The 17,449-nt window shown below is 38.3% G+C and overlaps 1 protein-coding gene across 1 annotated transcript in view; it reads right to left on the bottom strand.

Moving 5' to 3' along the window:
* The window catches only part of LOC149252262 (SUMO-activating enzyme subunit 1B-1-like), a 138,215-nt gene that overhangs the window by 90,784 nt on the left and 29,982 nt on the right, over positions 1-17,449 (bottom strand). The window contains exon 3 of the mRNA XM_089454111.1: positions 9,246-9,297. Coding sequence (XP_089310237.1) covers positions 9,246-9,297 — 52 coding nt within the window. The remainder of the gene's footprint in view (positions 1-9,245; positions 9,298-17,449) is intronic.

Below are 17,449 nucleotides of genomic sequence, written 5' to 3'. Positions count from 1 at the left end.
CACCTTAGTCATTGTCTCTCAAGGTACATACCCACCCGGTGTTCACTAAGTATGACCTTCTAGGACTATTCTTATCTTGGGTTCCCAACCCTCAAAGAATATCGGTCCTCTTACCTACTCTTGTCTTGGATGCCCTACACATCCTCAAAGAGTATCAGATGCCAGATGATTACCCAATCCTCCCATTCTTTCTTCCCAAGTGAAGAAAAGAATGTTGTGTCTATCACTTCCTCTCAATTGAGGAAGACATGCCCAAGTATCCTCTAAGGTACTTGTCCAAGTTCCTTTGTAATTGGGAACTTGTTATAACTCCCTCTTAGCTAGGGACTTGTCCATTCATCAGCAACTTCTTCTTCGTGGGTCCTTCAGCTACTTGATCTTTTTCTTTCCTTCAATGTCATGAAGTCTTTGTTCGAACTTCCTCTTGGTAGGGCACCATCCATCGATCACTTTCCTTCCTGGCTTGACATGTCATTGCTTCCTTCATGGAAAGTGGTCTTCTTGTCATATATCAAGTTCTCTTGTCATCTGGCTACTCCTTTGTCATCTTGTCCATGCTTCGAAATACTCTTCTCATGGATGCTTCGTTGAGCTTGCTTGTTCCCATGCTTTGATCTAGTAGCCCTTCATGACTTCATCCTGATATTGCTTCAACATTGCTTTGCTTTCGCTGGATGGCTTCTTCATCACGACATCTTTGTAGAGTAGAATCAGTTATCTACACCTTTCATATCTCCAAGGCCTTCATAGGTGTCAAGGGTCCTTCCTTCCTTTGTCAGAGTTGTCCTGCCTTCTTTCGAGAGATATCTTCAATGGTTCTTTGTCAAATAGTGATTCTTTGTGATCATGGTGTTCTTCACATGCTTGATCTCTTTCTTCATTTGCTTCTTCTTGGATAGATTGGTCAACCACCTTATGCTCCTTGTGAGAGCACTTCTTCATTGCTTGCTTCCTGGACTAGTCAGCATTTCTTCTTGCTTCTTAGTCAACAATCTTATACTCCTTATGTGAGCATATCCTTTTGTTGACCTTCATTGCATTGTAGTACATGCCTTCGAGCATGTCCTTGGTGAAAGAGATTCTTTCATACTTGATCATGTTATAGAACTATTCCCATGACTCAATAATATACATATGATAACATGACTAAACTTTGATGCATACATACCTCATCTTGATTCTCCTTTGATCATCTTAGCTTCATTTGGTTGTCCTTGGTGTGGCCCTTCTTGCTTCATCTTAGCTTGCCTGCATATCATCCTTTTCTTGAATCCCATGAATGGGACTCCCAATGAGACATCTGCTTTTGTTTATGAATCTTCTTTTGAAGATTCCATCATAGGATCTTGAAGACCCTTACCCTACAAATGTTTCTTTCTTTTGATGATGGAGGTCTTCTAAGATTCTTAATCATGATCAATTTTCTTTCATTGTGGATGAGGTCCTATTCTAGGTATGCTTCTTCTACATGAATATCTTGAGCTATATCTACCATGCTCCTATATTCTTAGAAGATATTTCTAACCATGCATTTTTGTTCTCATTTATAAATGTTCTTTCTACATGAGTGTCCAGAACTCTATGTACTTCATGCTTCTAGATTCTAGAAGATGTTTCTAGCCATGCAATTTTATTCTATTCCTACATGCTTCTATCCTACTCAAAACCTTGAAAGAAGACCTTAAGTAAAGAAGTAGACTTAGTCATAGTAGAGATCTGGAGGATCTTCCTTCTTTTGCTTCTTGTCTTCTTCTTTCATTTCTTGAGTCACATGAGCTTCTTCCCTTTTTCTTTTGTTGTTGTTGTCCTTCTTTAGTTTAGAACAATTCCTCTTGTAGTGTCCATATTCTTGGCATCCATAGCATTGGATTTTGGACATATCTTTGTTATTTGTTCTTCGTGGACCAAATTTGCCAAATTTTCCCTTTCTCTTCGCCATGGTAGCAAATGCTTGCTCCTTTGATCCCACATCTTCTTTTGCTTTAAGTCTGGTTTCCTCTGTCTTGCATAGAGACCACATTTCACTGAGTGTGGTAGCTTCCTTCTTGGCATATATGCTTGATGTGAAGTTGCCCCAATCCTCAGGTAGAGCATTGAGTACTACAGTTGTCATTTCTCTGTCAGACATGACTTCCCCAAGCTCTTGAAGTTGATCCCTCATCTCAGAGATCTTCATGAAGTAGGGAGTTATTCCTTCCTTTGATATCTTCATCTTGTACAATTCATTTCTTAGAGATATCACTTCTCCAGCTGTGGTTACCGAGAATAGCTCTACTAGCTTATCATAAATTTCTTTTGATGTTTCAAATTTGGAGACATAAGGAATGAGAGAATCCTTGATAGATTCTATTAGAATCCTTTGAGCTCTTGTCTCATCTTTATTATACTTGGCTAATGCTTGAGTTTGTTCCTTAGCAGGGATAGCGATATTCCCTTTGATATGTTCTAGAAGTTCATTCTCCTTGAGAAGTAGATCAGTCCTCTTCTTCCATGCAAGAAAGTTATTGGTACCTACCAATTTGTTGCTTTCCTTGCAAAAAGACATTGATGTATATTCAGAAGGGGACATATACTTACTTGATAGATTTTTAAATGTAGTGGATTTGCTTTCTCCTTGAAGACTTGATGGCTTGCCTTCCTAGGATCTTGATGTTCTTCAAGTTGCCTTCTCCAAGTGGACTTGCTTGATGATGAGATTTGCTTGGTAACTTGTAGATGATGTAGGTCCCTCTTTGATTTTCTCTTCTTTGTAGGTGCCTTTGTGTAAGGCTCTTCTTCTTGCTATGTAGTCTTCCTTGATGAATGATAGATGGTAGGCCTTCTTGTCCTTGAAGTGATTGAGACTTCTTGGCTTGATGCTTCAACTTTGTAGATGTCCTTCCTTGATGAGTCACCTTATGAGTGTTCTTGAGATGCCCTTTCCTTGATGTGTCACCTTAGCTCTGATACCATGTTGAAGAATCTAGGGCAATTAGGTGTAGAATGATTCTTTGAGACTAGATAACAATTTGTGAAGTCTTTTTACAATTTATCTTTGTTAGCTTAATCTTCTTCTTCTCTTATTAATGCAACCCTAAACAATGAGATATGGTTGACTATAGGTTACTGTTGTCATAACCGCAGAGACAGCTCTCCTTTCCTCGCACATGTGGCTGTAACTGGCCCTTTAACACTTCGGTTTTCTTCCTCCTTTCTTCGCTGCCTTGGAGACCCTTTTCTTGTCTTCTTATTACCCTTTACTCGGCTTCCTACCTTCGCTGATTTCAGAGGAGATGGCTTGACGTTATAGTGGAGTGGACAACCTCTATATATAGAGGACTGTCCCTCCTTTTAGGCCGACTAGAAGACTGTTGGCCGACTTGACATATATAGCTCAAATTGCTTCTTTGGAGGTGTCTTTGCTTTGGAGGAGGCTTGACTTTGCTTGGAGGGTTATTCTTTGACTCTTATACAAACATATACATGGAGTAACATGCCCTTAAGGTCTTCAATCATTTTCTTTTGACTCCTTGACTCACCTATAGCACTTAACATGTGCTAGACCTATTTCAATGAGCAAGAAACTCATTGACATATATTATAAAAATAATATTTCTTTTTCTTGAATAAGTACAAATATCAAAAGTACATTTATGAAGACCGAACCTAGTTACATTTCCTTCAACACGGCAAGGGCAAACAATTATGGAGGTGTGGTGAAGGTTCATATTCCTTTGATGTATACCATGTGGTTTCTTTGATGTGCAGACGCTACAGTACCTATCATTGTCAGCTTTAACAAAGGAGGAAAAGCGATATCTACCTGTGCTTTCCACAGGGATTTTGGAGAGACTACTTTACTTATTTCAATGGCATTTGAAATGAATAATATGCAAGGAATGTTTTCGAGGCATCACTCTTTCTATCGCCTGCGACTACATTCTATTACTTGATAAGAAGGGGTTCTACAGAGGAGTTCTCAAGCATTCCATATGTGTCAGCCCTCTTAAACTGCCTTTTGTACTCTTGGTATGGCCTGCCCTTCATAACATTGATAATATTCTAGTCACTGTTTCCAATGGATCGGGAGTCATTCTAGAGATAATATATGTGTGCCTCTACTTGGCATATTCTCCTCCAAAGTACAGGTGGAGGGTTCAGGCCCGTGGAAGGTTCACGCCTTTTATATTATTCTTGTTCTTTGACGGGTTCTCTCAAACATGGGGTTATCAACCTCCAACTAATGGTTATGATCCATATGCTCAACCTGGTACAGAAGATGAAGGTGTTGAATAGTTAGAAAGTGGATGGAAAGGACTTTTTAGCATTACAACTTACAAGCCTTATTTCAACATAGATGCATTTGATGTCATAGACAGAAGTATGTGCACATTATATCCCCACCATGGAATTGTATTTCGCTCGGGATTGTCGTAGCCACGGACATGAAAAGCCCAATTGACGTTCAAGTGTTCGAATCTCGTGGCAAGGCCGAATAAAGAGGCAAAACAATTCATAAGGATAACTTTAAGCAGTAATTGAAGGGTTCTGCAGTTTCAAGGTGAGATAACGTGGACTCTTGGTCTAAAGATTCGAGCAAGAGACTTTGGAAGTCGTCCTTTTTTTCTCTTTGTAACCTGGAATAATTTAAGTTGTCTTGAGCGTTTTTAAATACCTTTACAATCTCATTTTGCTGAGATGAAATTTTGATTGCGTAGACAGTGCTCCCAACACCAAGTTTGGAGAGACAAGAAGCCATGCCATTCTCAAGCAATACGATCCAGCGTGCTGCCTAGTGGAAGGGATCTGAGAGATAATGTGTAAAGTGATCACACCATTTTAAGTGAGCCCACGTTCCCTACTGTCATTTCTGAGGCGAAACTACAGTAAGTTTTTGCCTCCTCGTTGTGCTCAATTCATGAAGGCTCTTTACAGTTAATCTTCTGGGTGCTTTTACAGAGTGTCATTTCATTATTAAGAGTCAGTTGATGCTACAACTATCATTGTTGGTTTTTGCTCTTCATATGCATTGGTTGAGGCTGAACCGTGACATGTCAATGCATAGGATTGATATATAAATAACTCAGATTGTGAGTGGTGCTTGTTGTATTTTCTATAAAAGCCAATAATATATCCCATAAAGTGCATTGAAGTTTTAATATATGGAGCATGGTGCATAATTATTTTGTGAATTGAGCCATGTGGTATGTTAGAGTATATATTGTTTTGATGGCCATATGATGTATGGAGGCACATTTGAAGAGCCTACATCCTTAAGTGATGATTTTTTCTTGAAGACATAGCCAATGAGTATTTATCTTCCTCATTATTTTGTGATTCATTGATTGTTGAAGCGTGGGGTTACCAAAATGGCTCAGATTGACCCTTTGTTAGAGTTATTAAGAACTCTAATCATGTCTACTACTGAAAGCACAGTTAAAGTTAGCAAAGACACTCTCACAAATATTCAGACCTGCCTGCACAATGCACAAGAAAATATAGAATTTTTGCAGCTCGAATCACAGCTTCAGCAAGATGAGTTACAACAGAAAAGACATCCTTCTGAACTTGTTTTTGTTCAAAACAATCCCCTATTTGACTTTGAAACAGGATCCTATCAACAGCCAAGAAGTCATCAAGTCAGTAAAGTTGAGGTTGATTCACATTTAGTCCCTAGTGCAAGAGCAAATTTGCATGCAAAAGCAGAAATTCAGCTTGCACTTCCCAAGCCAATCATCAAACCTTGGGAAGAGCTTGTCAACAACAGGCACAAAACAGGTCTTGGATATGACAAGGAGGTTTCTCTTCATATTCCAGACTATTCCAAGCCCATTCAATTTCAAAATGTTGGGTTTCTTCATGACAGTTCACCTTCAGTTGTTCTAGATTTTGCTCCTCTTCCATAGTAGCAACAACAGAATGTTAAATGCCAACATTGTGACCGAGTTGGCCATATGAAAGATCATTGTTTTGATCTTCATCCATGTGAGCACTGTTATAAAACCACTCATTCTTCACATAGATGCTTCAGAAACAAACCTCTTGCAAGAACAAAGATTCATCTTGGATGGATCACTTCTTGGCAATGGGCTTCAACAGCCAAGAAGATATTTCAGTCATATGTCAGAATCTCTTCTAGAATATTAAAAGGTCTTACAGTTGAGTTTTCTCCATCTTCTCACCTTGTATCTGACAGGGGGGAAAGGATGGTCATATACAAGCTTCAAAGCCACATCAAGCGAGCCTGAGCCACAACCTGCCATACCAAATTCAGAGTTGTAGCCAGAGACAGAGATGCCCATGAGCATGTCTTTGGTTGGTGGTCAGACTTAAACCATCTATGTGGGGTTTATACCTCCCTTTTCAGGTTGAGCTTCTCCCTCTTCAAAGAATTGGGGACACTTCCTCTAGCAGAAGACTTCAGCTTCTTGCCAATTTTGGAAGAGTTCCAGGAATTGCATTAAGAATTCCAGAGTTGGTGGTCATCCTTAAACCACCACAGGTTGTAGACCTCCCTTTTTCCAGTTTGAAGGTCTCCCTCTCCAAAGCATTAGGGACACTTCCTCTAGCAGAAGATTTCAACTTCTTGCCAAGTTTGGAAGAGTTTTGGGAACTGCACTAAGCATTCCAGTGTTGGTGGTTATCCTTAAACCACCCCCTTATACCAACATTTCAGAGAGCACATTCAGCCTAGTGTTGCCATGCATTTTTGCACATTTTGTATTACAGCTCTCTTCTTGGACTCATACATACCCCTTCGAATTACGGGGGGAATGTTGGACACCTAATCCTCTAAGGGTTGGTATGGAATGTAAGCAGTCAAAGGGAGTCCAAGAGACCTTGAAATATGGAATCCAACAGTCCCTCCAATGTATTATAAAATGTATATCATGTGAATAATATATGCATTCAACGCTTATCCTTCATATTTGGTCTTTGCCATGGTGATGTCTAACAGAAACTTAGTTCAAGAAATTATAAATTGAAGAATGAAGATGGTACCAATGTATGCCCTAGTTTACTTTGCCTCGCTAGTATTTAGACTTGTCATTGAGGGGGGGAATGCTATGCTATGAGTCCAATTACAAAGTTCAAACCACCTTCTTTTGAGTTGTCATCTTTATCTACTAATGAGGTCTTGTCGGTGTCCACTAACGAGTTGTCAATGAAATCTAGACCTACAGAAGGTCAAATACATGGGCTATATATTGACATCAAGAGATGAATACATGTGTTGAGAATGGTTTAAAGCCTTTTCCGCCAAGTTATGGTGTCTTAACATTAACAAAAAATGTCATTTTGTGCCATTTTTGGATTTGATCTTAGTATGTTGAATGGGACACATTGTTGAAAATGTAGCGAGCAAGGTCTTTTGGTTTGTGCCTTAGCCAGTGAAGACCTCGAATTGTCCTCATGAGTTAGACTTGAGTGATGATGAATTTATTTCCAGTTTATGAGAATAATCATCAAGAAGTCATGTGTAGTGTTGGAGGGTCAGTTACATGGAGCCTTATTCAATTTGACTACAAGATCGAGTGGCCGTTACGAGTTCAGTTTAGGACGAGTTGGGACTTCAATCTTGACTAAAGGAAGAGAGAGTTAGATCTCTAGTGTTGATTGGAAAGAGCACGAGTTAACAACTCCAGTGATGATTGGAGAGAGAACCAGTTCGACGCAGTTAACTCATTATCACAACTCGAGTTCTAAATTTGAACTAGCCTAATTTAGCATGGATCAAATCTATAAAGGAAGGACGAAGGCATAAGTAATTTACATTTTCTTGTGCATGAGGTTGTGAGACAAAGCAAGCTCACGAGATTGTGAGAGAGAGGGCCTTGATTGTGGAGCGCAGGAATTGTGTCCTAAAGAATAGGAGCACAAGTGCGCTAGAATTTAGGGGCATTGATTGTGCGCAGGTGTGTGGAGTTGGGGTCCTAAATAATAGGAGTTGAAGTGTGCATAGAAATAGGGGCCAAGTGCGCTACAAAATAGGAGATTTTGTGCACAAGGAGATAGGCTCAAGTGCGCTAATAAATAGGACCAGAAGTGCACTAGGAAATAGGACATTCGTGCAAGGTATAAGGGGCTCAAATGCGCAAGGAAGGAGGAGCAGAATTGAAGCAAGACAACAGGGTTTGCAAAGCATGTCAAAAAGGCAGCAGAGGATCAATTGTGTGCGGGAACCAAGATCAAGTAGTGATCAAGGCAGACCAAGATCAATTGTATCAGCTGAGATTTGTGTGAGAAGCAGAATGCTTTCTCAAGAGAGACAAATTGCTTTGTAATAGATTCAATTGCTCCAAGACAATCAATAAAACAGCCACATCAAGCAAGCAGGTTTTCCCTGTTGGGTTTCTTGAGAAAACAAGTGTGTCAATTTATGCATGTGTTTTTATCTCCGTGTTTTTTATTCCGTTGCTTATGAATTGTTAAAAGACTCTGTATTTTGGTGAAAGTAAACTAGGTTTCAGTTTTCAGTTATTCATCTTAGTTGCAGAATTTCATGGAAATTTAACACACATGAAGATGAAAGCTCTAGTAGTAAGACGCAAGAATGGGAACACTTCGAAAATCCTACACATTGCCAAATACTACTATTGTGGCTTAAACAATTGCAAAGTCATAAATGTCATTCAAGAATATCCAAAGAGATCATGGATTCCTAACAAAGATTCGGGCAAGCAAATTCGATTTGAACTCCCACTTTTACCCTAGCCAGAAACATTTGGTGTCTAACCCTACAAAGATAACACCCCCTTTGAAGCTAGCTAAACAAGAAATGCTTCTAATCGATTCTTTCCTTAACAAGTATTATGAGACCTACTTTGAAAAAGCCATATAATTTGAGGAAAATATCAAAAATCTAGAACATATCCAATAGGCGGCATCTCTTTGCAATTAAAATAGTCATGCATCTTTTAAGTCTTGAAATACATTCCCTAGGTGATAATTATGTAGCCTCAACTTCAGATATAATCTCACAAAATTGTGTTCCAATTCTTTTCATTTAGTGACCATAATAGAATTGTATCCTTCATTGACTTCACTTGTGTACTTTAACATGGTAGAATCCGATCCTTTGTTTAGTTGGATATACAAACTATTTTTAGTAGATCACAAGAAAAATCAACAAGCAAGACACCTTGATGATGCTTCAAACTATAGAACATAAACTTCAAACCATAGTGAATCTGAATAATAATAAAACAACTAAGTTTACAATCATTATCACGCGCTATATCCATCCAAAACAAGTTCTGATATACCTCTGCAACCACTCCAGTCATTCCAATAACCAAAACACGAGATTTGCTTAATCTGTAGAAACACAAAACACACTTGACTATCAGTTTTATTGGAATAGTAATTGAATGGGACATTTTAAATTGTTTGAAAATCACAGCCAATTATGAACCACAGGTCTCAGTAGTATCAAAAACAATCTTTATTAATAAAGGGAAAGGAAAGGTAGTAGTAATGTGTCTAAAACAACTAAATTTGTATCGATGCATTGACCATTATCTCATATGAAGTATGTATCCAGTCAAGAACCAAAGCATTTAGTACTAACACTCTAATATTTAGAAGTGATAAAAGTTTGTATAATGGTCACTTTAATGCGGGACATGTAACCCCTTTGGGATATTGGAAATTGTAATGAGACATGATAACGGTGGTGCAAAACGTATAACTGCAGCATTAGTAACAAAGTCATTCTTTATTTTCTCTCTCCACCATCATCTCTGTCAATATGTGAACCCTTAGTTCTTACATGGTATCAGAGAAAATACCAAACTTGGAGCCAGGAGATCAGAATCTAGGCATCTAGACTCAGTGTTTGAGAAAGGTTGGCACAAAGATTCAATGACACCCAGATTATAATGCTGCATATAAACTTATGAGGAGAGAATTCAAAGAAGGTAAATTTTATGGCATCTAAATATTGATTATGAAAGTTTAGTATATTTTAAATTTAGGAAGTCTGAAGGAAATTAAGAGGCCTCTTGAATAAAGAATTGAAGTATTCCACATAATATGTCACTATAATATAAAATAAAATAGAAGATGTAAACGACTATTGGATACAAGGAATGCTAAACAGAAATTCAAAGACACCATACAGGTCCCTTTGCACTTGAACCAGCCCACTGATGATGAAAGTTCAGCAACATGATGCCATCAAACGTATTAGATGCAATGTTACATTTATCATTATCGGCAATTTATCGCTGGGGGTCCAAAATTTTAATTATCGGCAATATCGGGGAAAATATTGGAAATTATCAGGAAACTTTAAAAAATACAAAATAATCATTTTTTTCAATTTTTTAACTTCTAAAACAACATCAACATCAAACAAACACATTGCTACATAAATATGAAAATAAAATCGATATATAAGATGTATAAGATGTCAAGTGATAGTAGATACATCAGATATCGATATTGAAATATGATATTTGTCCTGAGTCATAAGATCTAATAGAATGATATGAAATCATATCAAAACAAAAATAAATGTATCTCATGAGATGAATCATGGCAATGAAAACAATGACTTTCCCCTTGTTTGCTTGATGGAAAATGGTTCATCCTCAACAATGTTATCAGAACTAGACCAAAGATTGGTTGACCAAAAAATACATAAAAGACTCAAATTTTGAATAGAAAATATAATTCATGTGCATTCATATGAATCCAAATTATTATACACAAATGTGCATTCATATGAATCCAAATTATTATACACAAATGTGCAAACTTTCTCATGTAAATAACAAGGGTGCATATAACCAAAATATCACTGAGTGCAATCCATCTCTAAATTGAAATAGATCAATAGAGAGTGTCTAAATGGCCTCCGAAATCCAAAGAAAATCATGCTACAAAAAATAGCTACATAACATCAAAACCATTGCCAATATTGGGATCATATTCATCAAGATCACCCACTAAACATTAAATTAAGATAGAAAAAGCTTAACATCCTAATCAATAATTTTGCTTGAGTGAAGTGTACATTTTTACTAGGGTCATGAAGCAGGAGCTCAACAGTCAACGCCACCAACATCGAGGTACATAGAGGGCTTGGTGATCTTGATTAAATGTTAGTTCCATACCCTTGTACATCACAGAATCTAGTAGAAACATTGCAATCCCGCCAATCCTGAAATCCTAAAAACTGTTAAGTCTGCTGGATTTTGAGTGGGATCTAAAATTCTACTTTCTCCATATGAAATCCAATGAGGTCAAAACCACTCTCAAACATCCCGAGTCAATTAATGGTAATGTTGAAACTTTAAGTTCCTTTATCTTTCATTTTCACCCTTTTACTTTAAGAATTTAATATTACCATTAACTATTAGGGTATGTATCTCATGAGATGAATCTTGGGAAATGAAAACAATAGATTTCTCCTTGTTTGCTTGATGGAAATAGGAAGAATATCTTCACAATTCAATCCCCTAAATCACTTTTAAAAAATTAGGGTTTAAAAAAAATGGTAATAAGTTAAAATTGACAAATAGGACGATAATTTCGAAAATATTGCAATAATTAACCAAATTATCACGATAAATTCAAAACAGGGAATTATCGCGAGAAGTTGTGGCGATAATACTGGCGAGGGGCAATTTGGTGATAGTATCGCGATAATTCCGATATTATCACCATATGTGCAAATTTAGATGAAGTAAAGGAAATGCAGCAAAGAGAGAACATGTGATGAACAACATAAAGGTGATTTTTAAGGCAAATGGCAGACAACAGTTATTTTCAGGCATTGAAGCAGAAAAATGTCTGCAGCTAGAAAGCATCCAATTACACCCAACTCCTAGAAAATAACAGTGAAAATACCCTAGCACATCAAGACAATCTACAAAACAACCTACAGAAGTATCACCCACAATGACAGCATATATGGAGCGACTCAATAAAGTTTAAAAGCTCATATAATGCAGACACAGTAGTGAATCGACAGTATAAAGAAACAACAGAAGCTCGAACCGAGATTGTACGGATGTTCTGCAACATGAACACACCCAAACCTAGGGCACAACAAACTCCCAGAAATTAGGGCATAAGAAAGAGAAGAAACACAGTGGAGACTCCACTCCATGCACTCTACAAAAGCACAAAGACAATTCAAACAGAACAAGCATACACATCCAGACAAAATAAGACATTGTGGGCACCCATAGACAAGCATGTAAAATATGCAAGCAGAAAATTTGTCAGAAATGAACATTTCAGATCAAAAGTTACAAGAATGAGATGCCTACTGGAATTAGGAGGTATTTTTAACCCATTTTTTGCAAATATTTACTTCTTAAAGTTTCTGTTCATGAAATAGAGAATTTAAAAACTTTAGAATTATTTTTGGCACATCAAATCTAATCCAGAATAAACATTTAGATATATATTGGTCAGTTTACCCACCTAACACAGAACCAGAAAATATTGCTCAGAATCTTTATAAATACACCCCTGTTCTGACAGAGATTATCTAAGAACATGAGAACGATACTTCACACTTCGTGTACAAAAAAAACAGTTTGAAGATTGATAGAAATATGGGCAAGTATGTTGGAGTTTAACCCCATGATTTGTTAAAACCTATGTTTTAAAAAGCGGTCGAGCCGGCTCCAACTCGGCCGAGCCAGACCGAGCCAAGCTCGAGCCAAGGCTTGGTCGGCTCGGCTCGGTGGAGGAAACGGCCAGACTGGCCGGTTTGTTACGGAGCCAGCCAGGCCAGTCACCGACTCGGTAACAAATCAGTCGGCTCGGCCAGCCACGCACATGCACGGCCAACGAGTTATTTTGGGGGGGAATTGGACCCCACAATCAATTATAATTTGCTTTAGGGTGTTTTTGAGGTCCATTTACCTCTCCCAACCCTATAAAAGCTACCCAACCCCCTCTCATTTCCTCACAGCTATCTCATTGCATTTGTGTGAGAATTTGTGAGGAGTTTGTGAAGAGTTGTGGAGTTTGTTTTTGGAGCAGCAGTGAAGAGTCTTGGGCAAGCATTGGAGCAGCAGTGAGGAGCTTCTTGGGCAGCCATTGGAGCAGCATTGAGGAGTTGGTTTGTTGGAGCAGCATTGAGGAGGCGGTTTGTGCCTAGAGGTATTTTTTTTCACTTCTAAAATTTGTTTTTGCTTGGTTTTTTTCTTTATGCAATTCTTGAAATTGAAAAGAGGCTTTTTTGTAAAAGAAATGAACATTGAAGCAATGTTATTTTTTTGTTTTCATTTTCGAATTTTTTCCTTTCATTTCCAAGTCAAAAAATGGCTCCTAGGGTGAAAAGATGTTGCTTGGGCATATGCTGAAATGATTGATAATCAAATGCATTGCAAATTTTGTCATAGAAAAATTGAGGGTGGAGGGGGCATTCATACACTGAAACAACACTTGGCTAGTATTAGAGGCCATATTTCTCCATGTGAAGCACCATCAGAACAAATTGGGGAGATTAGAAAGGAGTTGCTAAATAACTTTGAGAAGTTTGAACAAGAAAAACTAGGCAAAAAGAAATAGAGGTTGAAATTGGGAGGAAGTGGAGTATACAACAAATGATGGCTACCAACCCCCATTTTGATTTTGAGGGCTCTTCATCTATCTCTTGTACTAATGCATCCAACCCCTTTCGCTATGTTCCTCCCTCTTTGGAGTCCATGCAAGAAAAGGGTAAAGGTAAAATGAAAAAGAGGGGTGCCGTAAGTTATTTCACATCCTCCTTACCATCAGCTGCACATCGTCCTCAAGCTAATAGATGTCATATGCAGCCCACTTTAGATGACCATTGGAAGAAAGAATTGAGAGAGACTGCCTGTGATTACATAGCTAGATGGTGGTATGATTTTGATATCCCCTTCAATGCTTCCTGTTCAACATATTATGAGCCTATGTTTGATGCCATATTTGTTGTTGGAAAGGGATTCAAAGGCCCTACTATGCATGAGTTAAGGGGGTCTCTTTTGCGAAAAGAAATTTCCTCCATTGATGAGTCTTTGAAAGATTTCAAAATCTTGTGGGAAAAAACAAGATGTACCATCATGTCAGATGGATGGACTGATCAAAGGAACCGTACCATCATAAATTTTCTTATCTTTTGCCCACAAGGAACCATGTTTCTAAAATCAATTGATGCATTTGATTAGGTGAAAGATGCACAATTGTTGTTTCAGTTGTTGGATGAGGTTGTTGAGGAGGTGGGAGTGGCTAATGTTGTTCAAACCATCACAGATAATGCCTCTAACTATGTTCTTGCTGGTAAACTATTAGAGGAAAAACACAAAACCATCTTTTGGACCCCATGTGTTGCACATTGCATAGACCTCTCGCTTGAGGATATTGGCAAATTAGATTAAGTCATGAACACTATAGAGCATGCCAAAAGCATAACAATATGTATCTACAACCATTCATGGATTTTGAGCCTGATGAGGAAACACACAGGGGGTAGGGATATTATTAGGCCTGCCATCACTAGATTTGCAACTCATTTTTTGACATTGCAATCTATGCTTTCCCAACATAGAAACTTGCAAAAGTTGTTTTCCAGTGATGAATGGAATGAAAGCCATTGGTCTCACAAACAGGATGGCAAAGATTTGAAAAAGAAAGTTAATGAAGAAATATTTTGGAAAAGGGCAGCAAAGATTGTGAAGGTTGTTGAGCCACTGGTTAAGGTGTTGCAGTTGGTGGATGGGGAAAGATTGGCTATGGACTTCATTTATGAGGCTATGGATTAAGCAAAGGAGCAAATAAAGGCAACATACAAGGATAGAGTGGCTAAGTATGGGCCCATTTGGGCAATCATTGATGAAAGATGGAACAATCAACTCCATCGCCCTATACATGCAGCTGGGTTTTTTCTGAACCCAAGGTATCATTATAAAGCTCTGGAGGAAGGAACTTTGACTGGGGAGGTTAGAGATGGATTGATTAGCTGCATTGACCGCATGGTCCCTATGGAGAGTGATCAGCTGGAGATACACCGACTCTTTCAGCAGAGCCACAGGCACCTTTGGCAAGAACCTAGCAAGGATTGCAAGGGAAGCAGATGAGCCAGGTAAACAAACAATTTCAATTTTCAAATTCTTATTTTGTTAAATTGTTTATAATTTCAAAGTTGGATATAATTTGTTGAGCTAACTCATTACAAAACTATGTTTTTTGCAGCACAATGGTGGGAGGCATTTGGTAGCCATTGTCCTCAATTGCAGAAGTTTGCAATTCGTATTTTGAGTCAAACTTGCAGTGGCGCAATTGGTCTGTCTTTGGAGGATTCACACGAAGAAGAGAAACTGTTTTGATCAAAATTGGTTAAATGATCTAGTCTATGTCCAATACAACCTCTGGCTCAGACATAACAAATTGTTGAACAAAAGACCTGATTCAGATCCCATTGTGTTGGAAGATATTGATCCAACATCAGATTGGGTAGTGGAGAGTCATCCAGCAAAGTTTGATTCTGATGAGGATATTGGTCTTGATTTGGATTTACAAACGGAGGCATTAGTTGAACAAAATGTTCAGTTGAATGCAAATCCACTTGTACCAGCCTCAGGCCCAGCCCCAAGTCCTCCAGTTGCAGGCGCTTCCTCTACTCAGCCACGACAGAAGCGCATATCTTGTCTATCTCAACGTGCAACTGTTGTGCGGCCTGCTAGTGCTACCACTTCTACAGTTGCAGTTGGAGATGATGATGAGGAGGAGCCATGGGTTTCCCTATCTGACTCTGATTCAAAGTCTGAGCCAGATGATGTTGGCTCCTCTAGCAGTAGCCAGTAGTATTGGTGACTAGTGATGTTTCACAGTTTACTTTTGTTGTAGAGGCCATTTCTAGCCTCCTTGGTTATGTGTTTTTGTTTTGATCTCTATATCATCATTCATGTATGTATTGGGCAGTGCACTGGGTGCCATTTTGATATAATGGATATATTCATGAGTCTACTTTGATCATATGTTGTCTTCTCTCTATATTCTAAAGCTTTGTGTTTGAAAACATGAATGAAAATCTTTAAAATTATGTTTTTTATAAAAAAATAAATATTTAATGTATTTTTTACAACGACCGAGTAATTGAAATCAAACCAGCCGAGTCGATACCGAGTCCGAGTCGAAGTCGGAGTCGGAGTCGGAGCCGACCCTCAATCGTTTCCGAACCGAAGTCAGAGTTTTAAAACATTGGTTAAAACCCATAAAGCCTACCAGTTTTAATTAGCAACTCAAGTAAGTCTCCATACAAAGGTATTATGCCCATACACTGCTCAGGGCTAGAAAGAAGTGGAGAGCCATACTAGTGTGAAAGATGTAAGGATCTTCTTTGGAGGATTGTGTGAAATCTTAGTGTGAAAACCCCTTGCTTAAGGAAATCAGAGCACTACCTCTAATTATAGCATGGGGAATTTCACTAGCAAGGTATAACTGTCTTTATGAGGACAAATATATTTCTCCTATACAGGGTCTCCTAGGGCCTAATTAAGTCAAAAGCTCCTAAGCCTCCCAGGCCGGTGGTCATGGAAGTGATGGATAAATCGGCAGCTTGGGCATGCTTTCATGGCACTGCTCAAGGAGAGCCTCTAATCAGTGGAGCAGGAGATGCTATCTATCATAATGACTCTCACAGGTTGGAATTCAAAGCTAGCTGAGGTTGTGGTACTAATAATCATGCGGAATTAATGACTTTGAGTTTGAAACTAACCCTCTTGTTGCTTATGAAAAAAGATGCCAAGATGATTCAAATTCTTTGGGATTCTATTGTCGTCATTAAATGGATGAAAGGGGAACCCATCATAAAAGGTTTCTTGTTCGGACCTATGTATGAGGAAATCATGCCTATGGTACTTGCTTTTGATCATGTTTCCTTTCATCATATCTGCAGGGAGCAAGACGAGAAGGCTAATGGACTTGCCAAGGCTGGATTATCTCTAGAAGCAAGTCATTAACACATCTATGAAATCAAGGATGGGCAAGCTGCTAAGCATATTCATGAATCTTTTCTTTGAAGAAATCATGTACTGTGTTTCTTGGTTCTGACAATGACTCGAAAAGCTAATGATAGGAGGCTTTAAAATTTTGTGTTTTCTTGTTGGATCACATTCCTCTGTAAATAAGCTTTTTGAATAGCACAGAATTCTATGTAGAATGACATATGGATATATGTTGAGGCACAAAACTCTATGTAGAATGTTATATGGATATAAGTTGCAGCTAATAGGTATATTGGCTGTACAGCAGCTATGGTTTTTGGTGAGCATGAGGGTTTATGCTTCACTTTTGAGAATGGGAGATCTCATGGGGTTCTTTTCTTTGTTATATTTCCTGTATCAGGAGGGATAATGGAGGTTATAATAGACATGCTACTCTGCAGGTGAGGATTAAAATTTTGTTTTTACTAATGAAAGTACAACTTTTTTCCAAAGGAAGAAAATGTCTCCATACAACGGGTATAAAAGTAGGAATG

The sequence above is a fragment of the Pinus tabuliformis genome, chromosome 7, assembly GCF_031772625.1.
Source record: "Pinus tabuliformis cultivar Carrire ecotype Pingquan chromosome 7, CPIR1, whole genome shotgun sequence".
Lineage (NCBI taxonomy): Eukaryota > Viridiplantae > Streptophyta > Pinopsida > Pinales > Pinaceae > Pinus > Pinus tabuliformis.
Note: the sequence above shows the minus strand (reverse complement) of the source record. Positions and strands in the feature narration are given on the sequence as shown.